Source organism: Lampetra fluviatilis, chromosome 48 (assembly GCF_964198595.1).
Source record: "Lampetra fluviatilis chromosome 48, kcLamFluv1.1, whole genome shotgun sequence".
NCBI lineage: Eukaryota > Metazoa > Chordata > Hyperoartia > Petromyzontiformes > Petromyzontidae > Lampetra > Lampetra fluviatilis.
The window spans coordinates 9,082,009-9,104,928 of NC_136322.1; the positions used below are offsets into that span (position 1 = coordinate 9,082,009).

At 56.7% G+C, this 22,920-nt stretch overlaps 2 protein-coding genes and 1 long non-coding RNA gene across 8 annotated transcripts in view; 2 read left to right on the forward strand and 1 right to left on the reverse strand.

Annotated features, from left to right (window-relative positions):
* Positions 1 to 6,332, forward strand: part of LOC144948251 (uncharacterized) — a 21,604-nt gene extending 15,272 nt beyond the window's left edge. The window contains exon 8 of the mRNA XM_078877674.1: positions 6,295 to 6,332. Within this exon, the coding sequence (XP_078733800.1) occupies positions 6,295 to 6,332 (38 nt within the window). The remainder of the gene's footprint in view (positions 1 to 6,294) is intronic.
* LOC144948252 (uncharacterized) overlaps positions 5,374 to 22,920 on the forward strand; it is a 38,884-nt gene continuing 21,337 nt past the window's right edge. Inside the window, exons 1-3 of the mRNA XM_078877675.1 lie at positions 5,374 to 6,184; positions 6,295 to 6,474; positions 18,180 to 18,240. Coding sequence (XP_078733801.1) covers positions 6,459 to 6,474; positions 18,180 to 18,240 — 77 coding nt within the window. The 5' untranslated portion in view covers positions 5,374 to 6,184; positions 6,295 to 6,458. The remainder of the gene's footprint in view (positions 6,185 to 6,294; positions 6,475 to 18,179; positions 18,241 to 22,920) is intronic.
* On the reverse strand, positions 18,489 to 20,619 carry LOC144948322 (uncharacterized). Of its 6 annotated transcripts, XR_013640137.1 has the most exons (6): positions 20,582 to 20,619; positions 20,080 to 20,205; positions 19,268 to 19,757; positions 18,876 to 19,183; positions 18,710 to 18,779; positions 18,489 to 18,501 (listed from the first exon to the last, which is right to left on the reverse strand). It is a non-coding gene; the product is annotated as an uncharacterized LOC144948322 (long non-coding RNA). The 6 variants fall into 6 exon arrangements; XR_013640134.1 differs by having other exon boundaries at positions 18,710 to 18,807; positions 18,918 to 19,757; XR_013640133.1 differs by having other exon boundaries at positions 18,876 to 19,757.

Genomic DNA, 22,920 nt, shown 5'->3' on the forward strand with positions numbered 1-22,920 from the left:
TGGTGGTGGTGATGATGGTGGTGGTTATCACGACAAAAGGAACGAAACCGGTACAAATAAATTAATGTTGAGTTTCGATTTAAAGCTTTCGTGACTGCACAGGGATTGATCTTCTCGGTTCTTTCGGTAAAGTCACGTAGAAGGGAAGTAATAAAATAATAAAAATAAAACATAATAAAATAATTCTCACGACGTTTCGGCCACAACGCAAGCAGCCGTTCTCAGGTGTCGCCTCGACAGACCTGGTTTTCACCTGAGGACGGCTGCTTGCGTTGTGGCCGAAACGTCGTGAGAATTATTTTATTATGTTTTATTTTATTATTGTATTATTTCCCTTCTACGTGACTTTACCGAAAAGAACCAAGAAGATGAATCCCTGCAGTCACGAAAGCTTTAAATCGAGAATTATTTTATTATGTTTTATTTTTATTATTTCATTGCTTCCCTTCTACGTGACTTTACCGAAAGAACCAAGAAGATGATGTTGAGTTGAAATAAAAAAAAATTGTCAAGGTTCCGACTCCCACATGCGACGGCGTGGGGGGGGGGGGGGAGACGCGAATTTTTTAAAAAAAAATTTAATTTAAAAGTTCGCGGGTGAAAAAATAACAAAAACTCGCTCCCCCGCGCGCGTGAATAATGCACGCGGGGGCGGATCCGACAACCAAACAAACACCGCGGCCACCACCACCACCATCACCACTACCACGTGTGTGGGACGTGGGGGGGGGGATTGGGGGTGGGGGGAGAGAGTCGAAAGAGGGTGGGTGGGGGTGAGTGGGTTGGTGAGTGGGTGAGTGGGTGAGTGAGTGGGTGGATTGGTGAGTGGGTGAGTGAGTGGGTGGGTTGGTGAGTGAGTAGAAGGTGAGTGGAGGGTGAGTGGGTGGGTGGGTGAGTGGATGGGTGGGTGGATGGGTGGGTGGGTGAGTGGATGGGTGGATGGGTGAGTGGATGGGTTGGTGGGTGAGTGAGTGGATTGGTGGGTGGGTGAGTGAGTGGTTGGGTGGGTGGGTGAGTGAGTGGATGGGTGGGTGGGTGGGTGAGTGGATGGGTGGGTGGGGTGGGTGAGTGGATGGGTGGGTGGGTGAGTGGATGGGTGGGTGGGTGAGTGGATGGTGGATGGGTGAGTGGATGGGTGGGTGGGTGGATGGGTGGGTGGGTGAGTGGATGGGTGGGTGGGTGAGTGGATGGGTTGGTGGGTGAGTGGGTGGGTGGGTGGGTGAGTGGATGGGTGGGTGGGTGAGTGGATGGGTGGGTGGGTGAGTGGATGGGTGGGTGGGTGGGTGAGTGGATGGGTGGGTGGGTGTGGGTGGGTGAGTGGATGGGTGGGTGGGTGAGTGGATGGGTGGGTGGGTGAGTGGATGGGTGGGTGGGTGAGTGGATGGGTGGGTGGGTGAGTGATGGGTGGGTGGATGGGTGGGTGAGTGGATGGGTGGGTGGGTGAGTGGATGGGTGGGTGGGTGAGTGGATGGGTTGGTGGGTGAGTGGATGGGTTGGTGGGTGAGTGAGTGGATGGGTGGGTGGGTGAGTGAGTGAGTGGGTGGGTGAGTGGATGGGTGGGTGGGTGAGTGGATGGGTGGGTGGGTGAGTGGATGGATGGGTGGGTGAGTGGATGGGTGGGTGGGTAAGTGGATGGGTGGGTGGGTGAGTGGATGGGTGGGTGGGTGAGTGGATGGGTGGGTGGGGTGGATGGGTGGGTGGGTGGGTGAGTGGATGGGTGGGTGGGTGGGTGGATGGGTGGGTGAGTGGATGGGTGGGTGGGTGAGTGGGTGGGTGAGTGGATGGGTGGGTGGGTGAGTGGATGGGTGGGTGGGTGAGTGGATGGGTGGGTGGGTGAGTGGATGGGTGGGTGGGTGAGTGGGTGGGTGAGTGGATGGGTGGGTGGGTGAGTGGATGGGTGGGTGGATGGGTGGGTGGGTGAGTGGATGGGTGGGTGGGTGAGTGGATGGGTGGGTGGATGGGTGGGTGGGCGAGTGGATGGGTTGGTGGGTGAGTGAGTGGTTGGGTGGGTGGGTGAGTGGATGGGTGGGTGGGTGAGTGGATGGGTGGGTGGGTGAGTGGATGGGTGGGTGGGTGAGTGGATGGGTGGGTGGGTGAGTGGATGGGTGGGTGAGTGGATGGGTGGGTGGGTGGGTGAGTGGATGGGTGGGTGGGTGGGTGAGTGGATGGGTGGGTGGGTGGGTGAGTGGATGGGTGGGTGGGTGGGTGAGTGGATGGGTGGGTGGGGTGAGTGGATGGGTGGGGTGGGTGAGTGGATGGGTGGTGGGTGGGTGAGTGGATGGGTGGGTGGGTGGGTGAGTGGATGGGTGGGTGGGTGGGTGAGTGGATGGGTGGGTGGGTGGGTGAGTGGATGGGTGGGTGGGTGGGTGAGTGGGATGGGTGGGTGGGTGAGTGGATGGGTGGGTGGGTGGGTGAGTGGATGGGTGGGTGGGTGGGTGAGTGGATGGGTGGGTGGGTGGGTGAGTGGATGGTGGTGGGTGGGTGAGTGGATGGGTGGGTGGGTGGGTGAGTGGGATGGGTGGGTGGGTGGGTGAGTGGATGGGTGGGTGGGTGGGTGAGTGGATGGGTGGGTGGGTGGGTGAGTGGATGGGTGGGTGGGTGGGTGAGTGGATGGGTGGGGTGGGTGGGTGAGTGGATGGGTGGGTGGGTGGGTGAGTGGATGGGTGGGTGGGTGGGTGAGTGGATGGGTGGGTGGGTGGGTGAGTGGATGGGTGGGTGGGTGGTGTGAGTGGATGGGTGGGTGGGTGGGTGAGTGGATGGTGGGTGGGTGGGTGAGTGGATGGGTGGGTGGGTGGTGGTGGTGTGGGTGGGTGGGGTGGGTGAGTGGATGGTGTGGGTGGGTGTGGAGAGTGGATGGGTGGGTGGGTGGGTGAGTGGATGGGTGGGTGGGTGGGTGAGTGGATGGGTGGGTGGGTGGGTGAGTGGATGGGTGGGTGGGTGGGTGAGTGGATGGGTGGGTGGTGTGAGTGGATGGGTGGGTGGGTGGGTGAGTGGATGGGTGGGTGGTGTGAGTGGATGGGTGGGTGGGTGAGTGGATGGGTGGGTGTGGTGAGTGGATGGGTGGGTGGGTGAGTGGATGGGTGGGTGGGTGGAGTGGATGGGTGGGTGGGTGAGTGGATGGGTGGGTGGGTGAGTGGATGGGTGGGTGAGTGGATGGGTGGGTGTGGGTGGGTGAGTGGATGGGTGGGTGGGTGAGTGGATGGGTGGGTGGTGTGAGTGGGATGGGTGGGTGGGTGGGGTGAGTGGGTGGGTGGTGTGGGTGAGTGGGTGGGTTGGGTGGGAGTGTGGGTGGGTGGGGTGGGTGAGTGAATGGGTGGGTGGTATGGGTGGGTGGGTGAGGTGGATGGGTTGGTGGTGTGGTGGGTGAGTGGGTGGGTGGGTGAGTGGATGGGTGGGTGGGTGGGTGAGTGGATGGGTGGGTGGGTGGGTGAGTGGATGGGGTGGGTGGGTGAGTGAGTGGTTGGGTGGGTGGGTGAGTGGATGGGTGGGTGGGTGGGTGGGTGAGTGTGTTGGGTGGGTGGGTGAGTGAGTGGATGGGTGGGTGAGTGGGTGGGTGGGTGAGTGGGTGGGTGGGTGAGTGGATGGGTGAGTGGATGGGTGGGTGGGTCAGTGGATGGGTGGGTGGGTGGGTGAGTGGATGGGTGGGTGGGTGAGTGGATGGGTGGGTGGGTGGGTAAGTGGGTGGGTAAGTGGATGGGGTGGGTGGGTGAGTGGATGGGTGGATGGGTGGGTGGGTGGTGTGAGTGGATGGGTGGGTGGGTGAGTGGATGGGTGGGTGGGTGAGTGGATGGGTGGGTGGTGTGAGTGGATGGGTGGGTGGGTGAGTGGATGGGTGGTGGGTGAGTGGATGGGTGGGTGGGTGAGTGGATGGGTGGGTGGGTGAGTGGATGGGTGGGTGGGTGGGTGGATGGGTGGGTGGGTGGTGAGTGGATGGGTGGGTGGGTGGGTGAGTGGGTGGGTGGGTGGGTGGGTGAGTGGATGGGTGGGTGGGTGGGTGAGTGGATGGGTGGGTGGGTGGGTGAGTGGATGGGTGGGTGGGTGAGTGGATGGGTGGGGGGGTGGGTGAGTGGATGGGTGGGTGAGTGGATGGGTGGGTGGGTGGGTGAGTGGATGGGTGGGTGGGTGGGTGAGTGGATGGGTGGGTGGGTGAGTGGATGGGTGGGTGGGTGAGTGGATGGGTGGGTGGGTGAGTGGATGGGTGGGTGGGTGAGTGGATGGGTGGGTGGGTGAGTGGTTGGGTGGGTGGTTGGGTGAGTGGATGGGTGGGTGGGTGGATGGGTGGGTGGGTGGATGTGTGGGTGGGTGGATGGGTGGGTGGGTGGATGTGTGGGTGGGTGGATGGGTGGGTGGTGTGAGTGAGTGAGTGGGTTGGTGAGTGAGTGGAGGGTGGGTGAGTGGATGGGTTGGTGAGTGGGGTGAGTGGGTGGGTGAGTTGGAGGGTGAGTGGGTGAGTGGTTGGGTGGGTGGGTGAGTGAGTGTGGTTAGTGAGTGAGTGGAGGGTGAGTGAGTGGATGAGTGTATGGGTGGGTGGGTGAGTAGAAGGTGAGTGGGTGGGTGGGTTGGTGAGTGAGTGGGTGGGTGAGTGGGTGGGTGGTGTGAGTGGGTGAGTGAGTGGGTGAGTTGGTGAGTGAGTGGGTGAGTGGAGAGTGAATGGGTGAGTGTATGGTGTCGGGTGGGTGAGTAGAAGGTGAGTCGGGTGGGTGGGTGGGTTGGTGAGTAGGTTGGTGAGTGGGTAGAAGGTGAGTCAGAGCAGTGAGTGGGTGGGTGGGTGAGGTGAGTGGGTTGGTGAGTGAGTGAGTGGAGGGTTGGGTTGAGTGAGGTGAGTGGAGGGTGGGTGAGTGAGGTGAGTGGAGGGTGGGTGAGTGAGTGAGTGGAGTGGGTGAGTGGATGGGTGGTTGGGGTGAGTGGGTTTGAGTGAGTAGGTTGGTAGGGTGGTGGGTTGGTGAGTGAGTGGAGGGTGAGTGGGTGGGTGGGTGAATAAGTGAGTGAGTGGACGTGATGAGTGGATGGGTGAGTGTGTGTTGAGTGTAGTAGGGGGTGTGTGTGTAGTAGGGGTGTGTGTAGTGGTGTGTGTGTAGTAGGGGTGTGTGTGTGTGTATAGTAGGGTCGCGTGTTGTAATAGGGGGTGATGTGTGAGTGTGTTGTAGTAGGGTGTGTGTGAGAGTGTAGTGTAGATGTGAGTGTGTGAGTGTAGTAGGGTGTGTGAGTGTGTGTGTGTAGTAGGGAGTGTGTAGTGTGTGTGCTAGTAGGGTGTGTGAGTGAGTTTCAGTGTAACGAGGTGGGTGAGTTCATGGGCGTGTTCAGGCGATACGGGGGATCTTTGCCTTGGTCTCTGCGTGAGTAGTAGTGTGTGGTGTGTGTGTAGTGTGTGTCTGTGTGTGTGTAGTGTGTTTGTGTCTGTGTGTGTGTAGTGTGTGTGTATCTGTGTGTGTGTAGTGTGTGTGTGTCTGTGTGCGTGTGAGTGTAGTGTGTGTGTCTGTGTGTAGTGTGTGTGTAGTGTGTTTGTAGTGTGTTTGTGTCTGTGTGTAGTGTGTGTAATGTAGTGTGTGTGTCTGTGTGCGTGTAGTGTGTGTGTGTGTGTCTGTGTGAGTGTAGTGTGTGTGTAGTGTGTGAGTGATAGTGTGTGTAGTGTGTGTGAGTGTAGTGTGTGTGTGTAGTATGTGTGTGGACTGTGTGTCTGTGTGTAGTGTGTGTAGTGCAATGTGAGTGTGTCTGTGTCTGTGTGTGTCTGTGTGTGTCTGTGTGTGTCTGTGTGTCTGTGTGTCTGTGTGTGTCTGTGTGTCTGTGTGTCTGTGTGTGAGTGTCTGTGTAGTGTGTATAGTGTGTATAGTGTGTGTATAGTGTGTGTGGTGTCTGTGTGTATGTCTGTGTGTATAGTGTGTGTCTGTGTGTGTGTGTATAGTGTGTGTGTCTCTGTGTGTGTGTAGTGTGTGTGTATGTGTGTGTCTGTGTGTGTGTGTCTGTGTGAGTGTGTGTGTATGTGTGTAGTGTGTGTCTGTGTGTGTCTGAGTGAGTGTGCGTGTCTGTGTGTCTGTGAGTGTGCGTGTCTGTGTGTCTGTCTGTGTGTGTGTCTGTGTGTGTGTCTGTGTGTGTGTGTGTCTGTGTGTGTGTCTGTGTGTATAGTGTGTGTGTGTGTAGGCGCTCGCTGACAGCACTTGCCCCAACAGTCCTTCAAGGCCACACGGTGGGGGTTGGAATCTTTGTGGGCACAGTAACGCGAGGAGCGGTGGCGCAGCGGTTAGGGAGCTTTATTTGTGTAAGTATCTGATGTCACCTCTGTGCTTCTTCCCTCAGCGCCGGAGCCGGCCTGCTCACCAGAATCACTCACCTGAATCACTCACCTGGGTCTCACTCACCTGAATCACTCACCTGGGCTCGCTCACCTGGTCTCACTCACCTGGGCTCGCTCACCTAGGGGTCTCTGGGAGTGACTGCCACCACCTCCGCCATCGACCAAGATGAGCAGCCTGATAGGTGAGTGTGTGATGGTGAGTGTGATGTGTGTTGGTGTGTGTGGTGGTGTGTGTGGTGGTGAGTGTGGTGGTGAGTGTGGTGAGTGTGTGGTGGTGAGTGGTGAGTGTGTGGTGAGTGTGGTGGTGTGTGGTGGTGTGTGGTGAGTTGAGTGTGTGTGATGGTGTGTGTGTGGTGGTGTGTGTGGTGGTGTGTGTGGTGGTGTGTGTGGTGGTGTGTGTGGTGGTGAGTGTGGTGGTGAGTGTGGTGAGTGTGTGGTGGTGAGTGGTGAGTGTGTGGTGAGTGTGGTGGTGTGTGGTGGTGTGTGGTGAGTTGAGTGTGTGTGATGGTGTGTGTGTGGTGGTGTGTGTGGTGGTGTGTGTGGTGGTGTGTGTGGTGGTGTGTGTGGTGGTGAGTGTGGTGGTGAGTGTGGTGAGTGTGTGGTGTGTGAGTGGTGAGTGTGTGGTGAGTGTGGTGGTGTGTGGTGGTGTGTGGTGAGTTGAGTGTGTGTGATGGTGTGTGTGTGTGGTGGTGTGTGTGGTGGTGTGTGTGGTGGTGAGTGTGGTGGTGAGTGTGGTGGTGAGTGTGGTGGTGAGTGGTGGTGGTGGTGAGTGTGGTGGTGAGTGGTGGTGGTGAGTGTGGTGAGTGTGTGGTGGTGTGTGGTGAGTGTGGTGGTGTGTGGTGGTTGTGTGGTGAGTGTGTGTGATGGTGAGTGTGTGAGTGTGGTGATGAGTGTGTGGTGGTGAGTGTGTGTGATGGTGAGTGTGTGAGTGTGTGTGGTGAATGTGTGTGATGTGTGGTGGTGAGTGTGTGGTGGTGAGTGTGGTGAGTGGGTGGTGAGTGGTGTGTGTGTGGTCGTGATCATCATCATCATTACCACCATCATCATCATTACCACCATCATCATCATTACCACCATCATCATCATTACCATCATCACCATCATCACCACCAACACCACCACCATCACTACCATCACCACCACCATCACTACCATCACCATCACTACCACCACCACCACCATCACTACTACCACCATCACCACCACCACCATCACTACCACCACCACCATCACCACCACCACCATCACCACCATCACTACCACCACCACCATCACTACCACCACCATCACCATCATTACCACCATCATCACCACCAGCACCACCACCACCATCATCACCACCAGCACCATCACCACCACCACCACCACCACTACCATCACCACCATCACTACCACCACCACCACTACCACCACCACCATCACCACCATCACCACCATCATCCCCATCGCCGTGTGGACATTTACAGCCAAATATTCTGAGCGCGCAGTGATGTCGATTCTAAAAACTCTCTAAATATCAGAGGCAGAAACCCGATGAGCTATGAAGCTCATATCTGTCACAGGTCTGCAGTAGCAACAGATGTCCAGTAACATACAGCAGCAGCAGGCGTCGTCAGGGTCGGGATCGAACCCACGACCTCCTGCACACCAGGCGAGGTAGTCAACATCTCCTAGCCACCGTGATGATGATGATGAGAGCGAGACGCAAACTCCAAATCTACAGCAGCAGCAGGCGTCGTCAGGGTCGGGGTCGAACCGACGACCTCCTGTGTACCAGGCGAGGTAGTCAACATCTCCTAGCCACCGTGATGATGAGAGAGAGACGCAGATTCCAAATCTACAGCAGCAGGCGTCGTCAGGGTTGGGATCGAACCCACGACCTCCTGTGTACCAGGCGAGATAGTCAACATCTCCTAGCCACCGTGATGAGAGAGAGAGACGCAGATTCCAAATCTACAGCAGCAGCAGCAGGCATCGTCAGGGTCTGGATCGAACCCACGACCTCCTGCACACCAGGCGAGGTAGTCAACATCTCCTAGCCCATCGTGATGATGAGAGAGAGACGCAGACTCCAAATATACAGCAGCAGCAGGCGTCGTCAGGGTCGGGATCGAACCCACGACCTCCTGTGTACCAGGCGAGGTAGTCAACATCTCCTATCCCACCCATGACACGTGGAGACGCATCGACTAATACAGTGCACGTGTAGGGAGGAGAGGGGGGTAGATGGAGAGAGATGGAGAGAGGGGGGGGAGAGGGGGGGGAGGAGAGAGGGGAGGAGAGAGGGGAGGAGAGAGGGGGGCGAGAGAGGGGGGATGGAGAGAGAGGGAGAGATAGGGGAGGAGAGGGGGGGCGGGAGAGAGAAGGGGGGGAGAGGGGGGGAGGAGAGGGGGGGCGGGAGAGGGGGGGGAGGAGAGGGGGGAGAGGAGAGGGGGGAGAGGGAGGGGGCGAGAGAGAGGGGGGAGGGGGGATGGAGAGAGGGGGAGAGATAGGGGAGGAGAGGGGGGGGGGAGAGGGGGGGAGGAGAGGGGGGAGAGGAGAGGGGGGATAGAGAGATAGGGGAGAGAGGGAGGGGGCGAGAGAGGGGGGGGGGAGAGGGGGGGCGAGAGAGGGGGGATGGAGAGAGGGGGAGATATAGGGGAGGAGATGGGGGGAGGAGAGGGGGGAGGAGATAGGGGAGGAGAGGGGGGGAGAGAACCCGATAGGGTTGGGAGGAGTGTGGATGAGTGATGGTGAGAGATGGAGAGAACGCTGCGTGTGTGTGTGTCGGTGTGGGTGTCGTGTCAGTGTGTGTCAGTGTGTGTGTGTCAGTGTGTGTGGTTTTTGTGTGTGTCAGTGTGGGTGTGTGTGGGTGTGGGTGTCGTGTCAGTGTGTGTGGTTTTTGTGTGTGTCAGTGTGGGTGTGGTGTGTTAGTGTGTGTCAGTTTGTGTGTGTGTGTGTCAGTGTGTGTCTGTGTGTGTCAGTGTGTGTGTGTGTGTCTGTGTGTGTGTCAGTGTCAGTGGTGTGTGTGGTGTGTGTGTGTGGTGTGTGTGTGTGGGGTGTGTGTGTGGGGTGTGTGTGTGTGTGTGGGGTGTGTGTGTGGGGTGTGTGTGTGTGGTGTGTGTGGTGTGTGTGCGGTGTGTGTGTGTGTGGTGTGTGTGTGGTGTGTATGGTGTGTGGTGTGTATGGTGTGTGGTGTGTGTGTCAGGTGTGTGTCAGGTGTGTGTGTGTGTGTCAGTGTGTGTGTGTCAGGTGTGTGTGTGTGTGTGTGTGTCAGTGTGTGTGTGTGTGTTAGGTGTGTGTGTGTCGGTGCACGTGAGGAGCGGTGGCGCAGCGGTTAGCGCTCCGCCTCGCTACGAACCGCCCCACCCGAGTTCGATTCCCGCTCACGGCCAACCAACCCCGCCAGCAGTGACGATCATCCGAATCGGCCCCCCTCCCCTAGGTCGACTCAGCCTCAAACGAGTTCCCCGCCGCATAAACATCACCAAAGAGAGACAAAGACGGCCGGGCGTGGTTGCTGGGCAACCCTCGTGTGTGTGGCACTTGCCCCAGATGAAGTCCTCCGTGCTCTCTGCTGGGGCACCTTTGTCTGTGTGCAAGCCACATCGGCGTTCTGCCCGGACTTGCAGCGAAGGAACAAAAACCCGAATTTGAAATCTAAAACCGAGTTGTTGGTGTCCCGCGTGTCTCGCTGAGGTCGCAACCGTGTACCCGATACCCGTACCCTACCCGATACTCGGCTACCCGTACCCGGCCGGGTACGGGTAGGCCGTGAGTCACTGGTGAGTCACCGTTTGTCACTCATTTCCCAACGTCTTGTCTCTTCTCACAATTCAAGTTCCTAGAATCAACCCACCCGCGCCTGCAACGTGGCTTCATCCCAGAGGTCGCAACCGGGTACCCGATACCCGTACCCTACCCGTACCCGGCCTGGTACGGGTAGCCGGGTAAGGAATCAAAACCCGTTTGCGACCTTTGGTTGGTGGGTGAGTGAGTGGGTGAGTGGGTGGGTGAGTGAGTGAGTTCGTGAGTGGGTGAGTGGGTGAGTGGGTGGGTGAGTGGGTGGGTGAGTGGGTGAGTGGGTGAGTGGGTGGGTGAGTGGGGTGGGTGAGTGTGTGAGTGAGTGAGTTCGTGAGTGGGTGAGTGGGTGAGTGGGTGGGTGAGTGGGTGGGGTGAGTGGGTGAGTGGGTGAGTGGGTGGGTGGGTGAGTGGGTGGGTGAGTGGGTGAGTGAGTGAGTTCGTGAGTGGGTGAGTGGGTGAGTGGCGTGGGTGAGTGAGTGAGTGGGTGCGTGGGTGGGTGAGTGAGTGAGTTCGTGAGTGGGTGAGTGGGTGAGTGGGTGGTGAGTGAGTGAGTTCGTGAGTGGGTGAGTGGGTGGGTGAGTGGGTGAGTGAGTGGGTGAGTGGGTGAGTGGGTGGGTGAGTGGGTGAGTGAGTGGGTGAGTGAGTGAGTTCGTGAGTGGGTGAGTGGGTGGGTGAGTGGGTGAGTGGGTGAGTGGGTGAGTGAGTGAGTGTGAGTGGGTGAGTGGGTGAGTGGGTGGGTGAGTGGGTGGGTGAGTGGGTGAGTGGGTGAGTGGGTGAGTGGGTGGGTGAGTGTGTGAGTGAGTGAGTTCGTGAGTGGGTGAGTGGGTGAGTGGGTGGGTGAGTGGGTGGGTGAGTGGGTGAGTGGGTGAGTGGGTGGGTGAGTGGGTGGGTGAGTGGGTGAGTGAGTGAGTTCGTGAGTGGGTGAGTGGGTGAGTGGGTGGGTGAGTGAGTGAGTGGGTGCGTGGGTGGGTGAGTGAGTGAGTTCGTGAGTGGGTGAGTGGGTGAGTGGGTGGGTGAGTGAGTGAGTTCGTGAGTGGGTGAGTGGGTGGGTGAGTGGGTGAGTGAGTGAGTGAGTGGGTGAGTGGGTGAGTGGGTGGGTGAGTGGGTGAGTGAGTGAGTGAGTTCGTGAGTGGGTGAGTGGGTGGGTGAGTGGGTGAGTGAGTGAGTGAGTTCGTGAGTGGGTGGGTGAGTGGGTGAGTGGGTGAGTGAGTGAGTGAGTTCGTGAGTGGGTGAGTGGGTGGGTGAGTGAGTGAGTGAGTGGGTGAGTGGGTGAGTGGGTGGGTGAGTGAGTGAGTTCGTGAGTGGGTGAGTGGGTGGGTGAGTGGGTGAGTGAGTGAGTGAGTGAGTGGGTGAGTGGGTGAGTGGGTGGGTGAGTGAGTGAGTTCGTGAGTGGGTGAGTGGGTGAGTGGGTGGGTGAGTGGTGGGTGAGTGAGTTCGTGAGTGGGTGGGTGAGTGGGTGAGTGGGTGGGTGAGTGAGTGAGTTCGTGAGTGGGTGAGTGGGTGGGTGAGTGGGTGAGTGAGTGGGTGGGTGAGTGGGTGAGTGAGTGAGTTCGTGAGTGGGTGAGTGGGTGGGTGAGTGAGTTCGTGAGTGGGTGAGTGGGTGAGTGAGTTTGCGATCCTGGTGCGGCCGGGTACGGGTAAGGAATCAAAACCCGTTTGCGACCTCTGGTGTCTCGTGCGCGTGGACTACTTCGTCCAGCCGATCTGTAATACCGGTAGGAACCACCTGGTTCCACTAGCCCCCCACACAGGGGATTATTGTGTCCGTCCGTCCGGCGTGAAATCCGAAAATGGGATGGGGTCGGGCTGGGTGGAGAGGGGAGGGTGGGCTGGGTGGGGAGGGTGGGGAGGGGAGAGTGGGGAGGGGCTGGGTAGGGAGGGGTGGGGCTGGGTGGGGAGGGTGGGGCTGGGTGGGGAGGGGCTGGGTGGGGAAGGTGGGGAGGGGCTGGTTGGGGAGGGGCTGGGTGGGGAGGGTGGGGCTCGGTGGGGAGCGTGGGGCTGGGTGGGGAGCGTGGGGCTGGGTGGGGAGGGTGGGGCTGGGTGGGGCTGGGTGGGGTGGGGCTGGGTGGGGAGGGGCTGGGTGGGGAGGGCGGGGGCTGGGTGGGGAGGGTGGGGCTGGGAGGGGCAGTTGGTCAACATTTGTTCAAGCTGAGGCTGGCTTCGTAAGCGCTGCTGCTACTCGCTGCTAGCAGCACTTGCCCTGCCTGCCTGCCTGCCCACCTTACAGCCCTTTTAGAGGCTACCTGGGGGAGCTTTGTTTGCTTTCGTTGCGTGTGGATCGCCACGGGTGCTGCTGCTGGGAAAGGGTTCAACCGATGGGTCCTCATCAGCGAGTCTGCTCACAAAGACAAAGACCACCCGTGTAGCCTCGAGCAGGCTGTTGGGGCAAGTGCTGTTAGCGAGTAGCAGTGCCTATGAAGGCCCGGCACGGGTCCAAAGACAAAGCTCCCCCGTGTGGATTCTAGCAGGCTGTAGGGGCAAGTGCTGTTCCACACACACACACACAGACAAAGCTCCCCGTGTAGCCTCTAGCAGGCTGCTATAGGGGCAAGTGCTGTTCCACACACACACACACAGACAAAGCTCCCCGTGTAGCCTCTAGCAGGCTGCTATAGGGGCAAGTGCTGTTCCACACACACACAGACAAAGCTCCCCCGTGTAGCCTCTAGCAGGCTGTAGGGGCAAGTGCTCTTCCACACACACACACAAAGACAAAGCTCATCCGTGTAGCCTCTAGCAGGCTGTAGGGGCAAGTGCTGTTCCACATACACAGACAAAGCTCCCCCGTGTAGCCTCTAGCAGGCTGCTATAGGGGCAAGTGCTGTTCCACACACACACACACAGAGAGACAAAGCTCCCCCGTGTAGCCTCTAGCAGGCTGTAGGGGCAAGTGCTGTTCCACACACACACACACGAAGACAAAGCTCCCCCGTGTAGCCTCTAGCAGGCTGTAGGGGCAAGTGCTCTTCCACACACACAAACACAAAGACAAAGCTCACCCGTGTAGCCTCTAGCAGGCTGTAGGGGCAAGTGCTGTTCCACATACACAGACAAAGCTCCCCCGTGTAGCCTTTAGCAGGCTGTAGGGGCAAGTGCTCTTCCACACACACACACACACGAAGACAAAGCTCCCCCGTGTAGCTTCTAGCAGGCTGTGGGGCAAGTGCTGTCACCGCACCTACTGGAGCTCACTCGCCAAACCTGCCCGGCGAGACCCGCTCACCGCGTTCCTTGTTGACACAATTCGCGTGCCACACCACGTGGGCTGTTTGCACGCGGCGCTTGGGGAGCGGTGGCGCAGCGGTTGGGTCGCCGCAGCACTTGCCCCTACAGCCTGCTAGAGGCTACACGGGAGAGCTTTGTCTTCGTGTGTGTGTGTGGAACAGCACTTGCCCCTACAGCCTGCTAGAGGCTACACGGGGGAGCTTTGTCTGTGTGTGTGTGGAACAGCACTTGCCCCTACAGCCTGCTAGAGGCTACACGGGAGAGCTTTGTCTTCGTGTGTGTGTGTGTGGAACAGCACTTGCCCCTACAGCCTGCTAGAGGCTACACGGGGGAGCTTTGTCTGTCTGTGTGTGGAACAACACTTGCCCCTACAGCCTGCTAGAGGCTACACGGTGGAGCTTTGTCTTGTGTGTGTGTGTGTGTGTGGAACAACACTTGCCCCTACAGCCTGCCAGAGGCTACACGGGGGAGCTTTGTCTTTGTGTATGTGTGTGTGTGGAACAGCACTTGCCCCTACAGCCTGCTAGAGGCTACACGGGAGAGCTTTGTCTTCGTGTGTGTGTGTGGAACAGCACTTGCCCCTACAGCCTGCTAGAGGCTACACGGGGGAGCTTTGTCTGTGTGTGTGTGGAAGAGCACTTGCCCCTACAGCCTGCTAGAGGCTACACGGGGGAGCTTTGTCTTTGTACCCGTGCCGGCCTTCATAGGTGCTACTCGCTAACAGCACTTGCCCCAATAATCTGTTGAGGATATACTAAAGGGGAAGTAGCTTTGCCCTTGTATCCGCGTGTCTGTCACTCACCCACCCACTCACCCGTTCACTCACCCACTCACATGCTCACCCACCCACATGCTCACCTGCTTACTCACCCATTAAATCACTCACCCACCCACCCACTCACTCGTTCACCCACTCACCCACCCACCCACTCATCCGTTCATGGAACCACTCACTCGCTCACCCACCCACTCACTCACCCACTCATCCGTTCATGCATCCACTCACTCGCTCACCGACTCACCCACTGACTCACTCACCCACTAACTCACCCACTGACTTTCTCGCCGACCCACCTACTCACTCACTCGTTCATCCACCCACTGACTCACCCACTAACGCACTCACTGACTCTCTCGCCCACCCACTCACCCGTTCACCCACTCACTCACCCACCCACTCGTCCATCCACTCACTGACTCACTCACCCACTCACTATCTCGCCCACCCACCTACTCACCCGTTCACCCACTCACTGGCTCACTCACTCACCCACTGACTCACCCACTCACCCGTCCATCCACTCACTGACTCACTCACTCACTCTCTCGCCCACCCACCCACTCACCCGTTCATCCACTCACCCGTTCATCCACTCACTGGCTCACTCACTCACTCACTGACTCACTGACTCTCCCACTCACCCACCCAGCCACTCTCTCATTCACCCACCCACCCACTCATCCGTTCATCCACTCACTGGCTCACTCGCTCACCCACTGACTCACTGACTCACCCACTCACCCACCCACTCTCTCACTCACCCGTTCACCCACTCACTGACTCACCCACTCACCCACCCACCCACTCTCTCACTCACCCGTCCACCCACCCACTGACTCACCCACCCACTCTCTCACTCACCCACCCACTCACCCACTCTCTCACTCACTCACCCACCCACCCACTCTCTCACCCACCCACCCACCTACTATCTCACCCACCCATCCACTCACCCGTTCACCCACTCACTGACTCACCCACCCACTGACTCGCTCACCCACTCACTCTCTCCCTCACCCACCCACCCACTCACCCGTTCACCCACTCACTGACTCACCCACCCACTCACCCGTTCACCCACCCACTCACCCGTTCACCCACTCACTGACCCACTCACTGACTCACTCACTCACTCACCAACCCACTCACTCACCCACCCACCCACCCACTCACCCACCCACCCACTGACTCACCCACCCACTCTCTCACCCACCCACCCACCCACTCACTGACTCACCCACCCACTCTCTCACCCACCCACCCACTCACCCGTTCACCCACTCACTGACTCACCCACCCACTGACTCACTCACCCACCCACCCTCTCACTCACCCACCCACCCACCCTCTCACTCACCCACCCACCCTCTCACTCACCCACCCACCAAACTCACCCGTTCACCTACTCACTGACTCACCCACTGACTCTGTCACCACCCACTCACCCATTCACCCATTCACTGACCCACTCACTGACTCACTGACTCCACCCACTCACTCACTCACCCACCCACCCACTCACCCACCCACCCACCCACTCACTCACCCGTCCATCTACTCACCCGTTCATCCACTCACTGGCTCACTCACTCACCCACTGACTCACTCACCCATCCACTCTCTCACTCACCCACCCACTCACCCGTTCACCCACTCACTGACTCACCCACTGACTCTCTCACCCACCCACTCACCCGTTCACCCACTCACTGACCCACTCACTGACTCACTGACTCACCCACCCACCCACCCACTCACCCACCCACCCACTCACCCACCCACTCACCCACCCACCCACTCAACCACCCACTGACTCACTCACTCACCCACCCACCCACTCACCCACCCACCCACCCACTCACCCACTCACTCTCTCACTCACCCACCCACCCACCCACTCACCCACCCACCCACCCACCCACCCACCCACTCACCCACCCACTCACCCACCCACTCACCCACTCACCCACCCACCCACTCACTGACTCACCACGCTATCTATACAAACAAAGTCGGGGGTGGGGGGTGAGTGCTGATTATCCCCCATCGGAATCTCAACAAATTGCTCGCCACAAGCCCACGGCTGGATCGGAGAGGCAGCTTTGTGGCAAATCATTAACCCGGGGAGGGATCCATGTAGCCTGCATTTCTCACTGTAGGCTGCTCATTTCTACCACCACCAACCCCACCACCCCCACCGCTTATTGGGAAGTTTCACGATCGGACCCCCCCCAGGGTTTGGAGATGCGCAGTTAGCCAAGACGACGAGTTGATGGGTTCCAAGCCGCCACACAACTCGCTGGGCCCCCTGGGTGTGTGTGTCTGTGTGTGTCTCTCTCTGTGTGTGCCTCTGTCTGTGTGTGTCTCTCACTGTGTCTCTCTCTGTGTCTCTCTGTGTGTCTCTCTCTGTGTCTCTGTGTCTCTCTCTGTGTCTCTGTGTTTCTCTCTGTGTCTCTCTGTCTTTCTGTGTCTCTGTGTCTCTGTGTGTGCCTCTGTCTGTGTGTGTCTCTCTGTGTCTCTGTCTCTCTGTGTGTGTCTCTCTGTGTGTGTCTCTCTGTGTGTGTCTCTGTCTGTGTCTCTCTGTGTCTCTGTCTCTCTGTGTCTCTCTGTGTGTGTCTCTCTCTGTGTCTGTCTGTGTCTCTGTCTCTCTGTGTCTCTCTGTGTGTGCCTCTGTCTCTCTGTGTCTCTCTCTGTTTGTGCCTCTGTCTGTGTGTGTCTCTCTCTGTGTCTCTGTCTCTCTGTGTGTCTCTCTGTGTGTGTCACTCTGTGTGTCTCTGTGTGTGTCTCTCTCTGTGTCTGTCTGTGTCTCTGTCTCTCTGTGTCTCTCTGTGTGTGCCTCTGTCTCTCTGTGTCTCTCTCTGTTTGTGCCTCTGTCTGTGTGTGTCTCTCTCTGTGTGTGTCTCTCTGTGTGTGTCACTCTGTGTGTCTCTGTGCCTCTGTCTCTCTCTGTGTGTCTCTGTACCTCTGTCTCTCTGTGTGTCTCTCTGCGTGTCTCTCTGTGTCTCTGTCTGTGTCTCTGTGTGCTCTCTGTGTCTCTGTGTGTGTTTCTCTGTCTGTGTCTCTCTGTGTCTCTGTCTCTCTCTCTGTGTCTCTGTCTCTCTGTGTCTCTCTGTGTGTCTCTGTGTCTCACACTCTGTGTCTCTCTCTGTGTCACTCTGTGTCTCTCTGTGTGTCTCTCTCTATGTCTCTCTGTGTCTCACTCTGTGTCTCTCTGTGTGTCTCTGTGTCTCTCACTCTGTGTCTCTCCGTCTCTCTCTGTCTCTCTGCCTCACTGTCTCTGTACCTCTGTATCTCTCTCTGTGTCTCTGTCTGTGTCTCTGTTTGTGTCTCTGTCTGTGTCTCTGTCTGTGTCTCTCTCTCTCTCTCTCTGTGTGTCTCTCTCTCTGTGTCTCGCTGTGTGTCTCTATCTCTGTGTCTCTCTCTCTGTGTGTCTCTCTCTGTGTCTCTCTGTGTGTCTCTGTTTCTCTCTGTGTGTCTCTGTCTCTCTCTGTGTGTCTCTGTCTCTCTCTCTCTCTGTGTGTGTCTCTCTCTCTGTCTCTCTGTGTGTCTCTGTCTCTCTCTCGGTAGAGTGGTAGGTGTAGAGTGGTAGGTGTAGAGTGGTAGGTGTAGGGTGGTAGGTGCAGAGTGGTAGGTGTAGTGGCTCTGGGTGTCTCTCTGTGTGTGTCTCTCTCTCTGTGTCTCTCTCTATGTCTCTCTGTGTGTCTCTGTCTCTCTCTGTCTCTCTCTCGGTAGAGTGGTAGGTATAGAGTGGTAGGTGCTGAGTGGTAGGTGTAGAGTGGTAAGGGTAGAGTGGTAGGTGCAGAGTGGTAGGTGTAGAGTGGTAGGTGGAGAGTGGTAGGCACAGAGTGGTAGGCGTAGAGTGGTAGGCATAGAGTGGTAGGTGTAGAGTGGTAGGTGTAGAGTGGTAGGTGTAGAGGCTCTGTGTGTCTCTCTCTCTCTGTGTCTCTCTGTGTGTCTCTGTCTCTCTCTGTCTCTCTCTCGGTAGAGTGGTAGGTGTAGAGTGGTAGATGCAGAGTGGTAGGCGTAGAGTGGTAGGTGTAGAGTGGTAGGTGTAGTGGCTCTGAGTGTCTCTCACGCCGTCTTTGTCTTTCTCGTCAGAATCTCCGCCGCAAACTGCACGACACAAGGGACCATATGGGACGGCCAACGCTGACGCTGGGTGATTTACACCTACCACTCTACCCCTACCACTCTACCCCTACCACTCTACCCCTACCACTCTACCCCTACCACTCTACACCTACCACTCTGCACCTACCACTCTACCCCTACCACTCTACCCCTACCACTCTACCCCTACCACTCTACACCTACCACTCTACCCCTACCACTCTACCCCTACCACTCTACACCTACCACTCTACACCTACCACTACACCTACCACTCTGCACCTACCACTCTACCCCTACCACTCTACACCTACCACTCTACACCTACCACTCTACACCTACCACTCTACCCCTACCACTCTACACCTACCACTCAGCACCTACCACTCTACACCTACCACTCTACACCTACCACTACACCTACCACTCTACACCTACTACTCTACACCTACCACTCTATACCTACCACTCTACCCCTACCACTCTACCCCTACCACTCTACACCTACCACTCAGCACCTACCACTCTACACCTACCACTCTACACCTACCACTCTACCCCTACCACTCTACCCCTACCACTCTACCCCTACCACTCTACCCCTACCACTCTACACCTACCACTCTACACCTACCACTCAGCACCTACCACTCTACACCTACCACTCTACACCTACCACTACACCTACCACTCTACACCTACCACTCTATACCTACCACTCTATACCTACCACTCTACCCCTACCACTCTACACCTACCACTCTACACCTACCACTCTACACCTACCACTCTACCCCTACCACTCTACACCTACCACTCTACACCTACCACTCAGCACCTACCACTCTACACCTACCACTCTACACCTACCACTCTACACCTACCACTCTGCACCTACCACTCTGCACCTATCACTCTGCCCCTACCACTCTACACCTACCACTCTACACCTACCACTCTACACCTACCACTCTACACCTACCACTCTACCCCTACCACTCTACACCTACCACTCTACACCTACCACTCTACACCTACCACTCTGTACCTACCACTCTACCCCTACCACTCTACACCTACCACTCTACCCCTACCACTCTACACCTACCACTCTACACCTACCACTCTACACCTACCACTCTGCACCTACCACTCTGCACCTACCACTCTACCCCTACCACTCTACACCTACCACTCTACACCTACCACTCTATACCTACCACTCTACACCTACCACTTTACACCTACCACTCAGCACCTACCACTCTACACCTACCACTCTACACCTACCACTCTACACCTACCACTCTGCACCTACCACTCTGCCCCTACCACTCTACACCTACCACACTACACCTACCACTCTACATCTACCACTCTACACCTACCACTCTACACCTACCACTCTACCCCTACCACTCTACACCTACCACTCTACACCTACCACTCTACACCTACCACTCTACATCTACCACTCTACACCTACCACTCTACATCTACCACTCTACACCTACCACTCTACACCTACCACTCTACACCTACCACTCTACCCCTACCACTCTACACCTACCACTCAGCACCTACCACTCAGCACCTACCACTCAGCACCTACCACTCAGCACCTACCACTCTACACCTACCACTCAGCACCTACCACTCTACACCTACCACTCTGCACCTACCACTCAGCACCTACCACTCTACCCCTACCACTCTGCACCTACCACTCTGCACCTACCACTCTGCACCTACCACTCTACACCTACCACTCTACCCCTACCACTCTACCCCTACCACTCTGCACCTACCACTCACCACCTACCACTCTGCACCTACCACTCAGCACCTACCACTCTACCCCTACCACTCTGCACCTACCACTCTGCACCTACCACTCTACACCTACCACTCTACCCCTACCACTCTACCCCTACCACTCTACCCCTACCACTCTACACCTACCACTCTGCACCTACCACTCTACCCCTACCACTCTACACCTACCACTCTACACCTACCACTACACCTACCACTCTACACCTACCACTCTGCACCTACCACTCTACACCTACCACTCTACACCTACCACTCTACCCCTACCACTCTGTACCTACCACTCTACACCTACCACTCTACACCTACCACTCTACACCGACCACTCAGCACCTACCATTCTACACCTACCACTCGACACCTACCACTCTACACCTACCACTCTGTACCTACCACTCTACACCTACCACTCTACACCTACCACTCTACACCGACCACTCAGCACCTACCATTCTACACCTACCACTCGACACCTACCACTCTACACCTACCACTCTACACCTACCACTCTACACCTACCACTCTACACCTACCATTCTACACCTACCACTCGACACCTACCACTCTACCCCTACCACTCTACCCCTACCACTCTACACCTACCACTCTACACCTACCACTCAGCACCTACCACTCTACACCTACCACTCTACACCTACCACTACACCTACCACTCTACACCTACCACTCTGCACCTACCACTCTACACCTACCACTCTACACCTACCACTCTGTACCTACCACTCTACACCTACCACTCTACACCTACCACTCAGCACCTACCATTCTACACCTACTACTCGACACCTACCACTCTACACCTACCACTCTACACCTACCACTCTACACCTACCACTCTACACCTAGCACTCTGCACCTACCACTCTACACCTACCACTCTACCCCTACCACTCTACACCTACCACTCTACACCTACCACTCTACCCCTACCACTCTACACCTACCACTCTGTACCTACCACTCTACACCTACCACTCTACACCTACCACTCGACACCTACCACTTTACACCTACCACTCTGCACCTACCACTCTACACCTAACACTCTACCCCTACCACTCTACCCCTACCACTCTATCCCTACAACTCTACACCTACCACTCTACACCTACCACTCTACACCTACCACTCTACACCTACCACTCAGCACCTACCACTCTGCACCTACCACTCTACACCTACCATTCTACCCCTACCACTCTGTACTTACCACTCTACACCTACCACTCTGTACCTACCACTCTACCCCTACCACTCTACACCTACCACTCTACACCTACCACTAAGCACCTACCACTCAGCACCTACCACTCTGCACCTACCACTCTACACCTACCATTCTACCTCTACCACTCTACACCTACCACTCTGCACCTACCACTCTACACCTACCACTCAGCACCTACCACTCAGCACCTACCACTCTACACCTACCACTCTACACCTACCATTCTACCCCTACCACTCTGTACTTACCACTCTACACCTACCACTCTGTACCTACCACTCTACCCCTACCACTCTACACCTACCACTCTACACCTACCACTCAGCACCTACCACTCAGCACCTACCACTCTGCACCTACCACTCTACACCTACCATTCTACCCCTACCACTCTACACCTACCACTCTGCACCTACCACTCTACACCTACCACTCAGCACCTACCACTCAGCACCTACCACTCTACACCTACCACTCTACACCTACCATTCTACCCCTACCACTCTGTACTTACCACTCTACACCTACCACTCTGTACCTACCACTCTACCCCTACCACTCTACACCTACCACTCTGCACCTCCCACTACACCTACCACTCTACACCTACCACTCTACCCTTACCACTCTACACCTACCACTTTACACCTACCACTCTGCACCTACCACTCTACACCTAACACTCTACCCCTACCACTCTACCCCTACCACTCTACCCCTACAACTCTACACCTACCACTCTACACCTACCACTCTACACCTACCACTCTACACCTACCACTCTATACCTACCACTCAGCACCTACCTCTCTGCACCTACCACTCTACACCTACCATTCTACCCCTACCACTCTGTACTTACCACTCTACACCTACCACTCTGTACCTACCACTCTACCCCTACCACTCTACACCTACCACTCTGCACCTCCCACTACACCTACCACTCTACACCTACCACTCTACACCTACCACTCTACACCTACCAATCTACACCTACCACTCTACACCTACCACTCTGTACCTACCACTCTACACCTACCACTCTACACCTACCACTCTACCCCTACCACTCTACCCCTACCACTCTACCCCTACCACTCTACACCTACCACTCTACACCTACCACTCTACACCTCACACTACTACACCTACCACTCTGCACCTACCACTCTACCCCTACCACTCTACACCTACCACTCTACACCTACCACTCTACCCCTACCACTCATCCCGCCTCTTTCCCTACCACTCACACTACCCCTACCACTCACCCTGCCTCTACCTAGGCCTCGGTAAGGTAAAGTTAAAAATACTACCTTTACCTTACCTTTTACTTTACCACAACACAATCTCTCTACCCTACCTTTTACCCTTTAGCAGGTAAAATAAAAGGTAAAAAGTAAAAAGCAACGAGCCTACCTTTACCCTACCCTTTATCTTACCCTTTGGAATGTCAACACCTTTACCCTTGACCTTTACCCTTTTACCCGGTAAAAAGGGTAAATTACCTTACCTTGCCAAGGCCTACCTCTACCCCTACCACTCACACCGCCTCTACCCCTACCACTCACCCCGCCTCCACCCCTACCACTCACCCCGTCTCTACTCCTACCACTCACCCTGCCTCTACCCCTACCACTCACC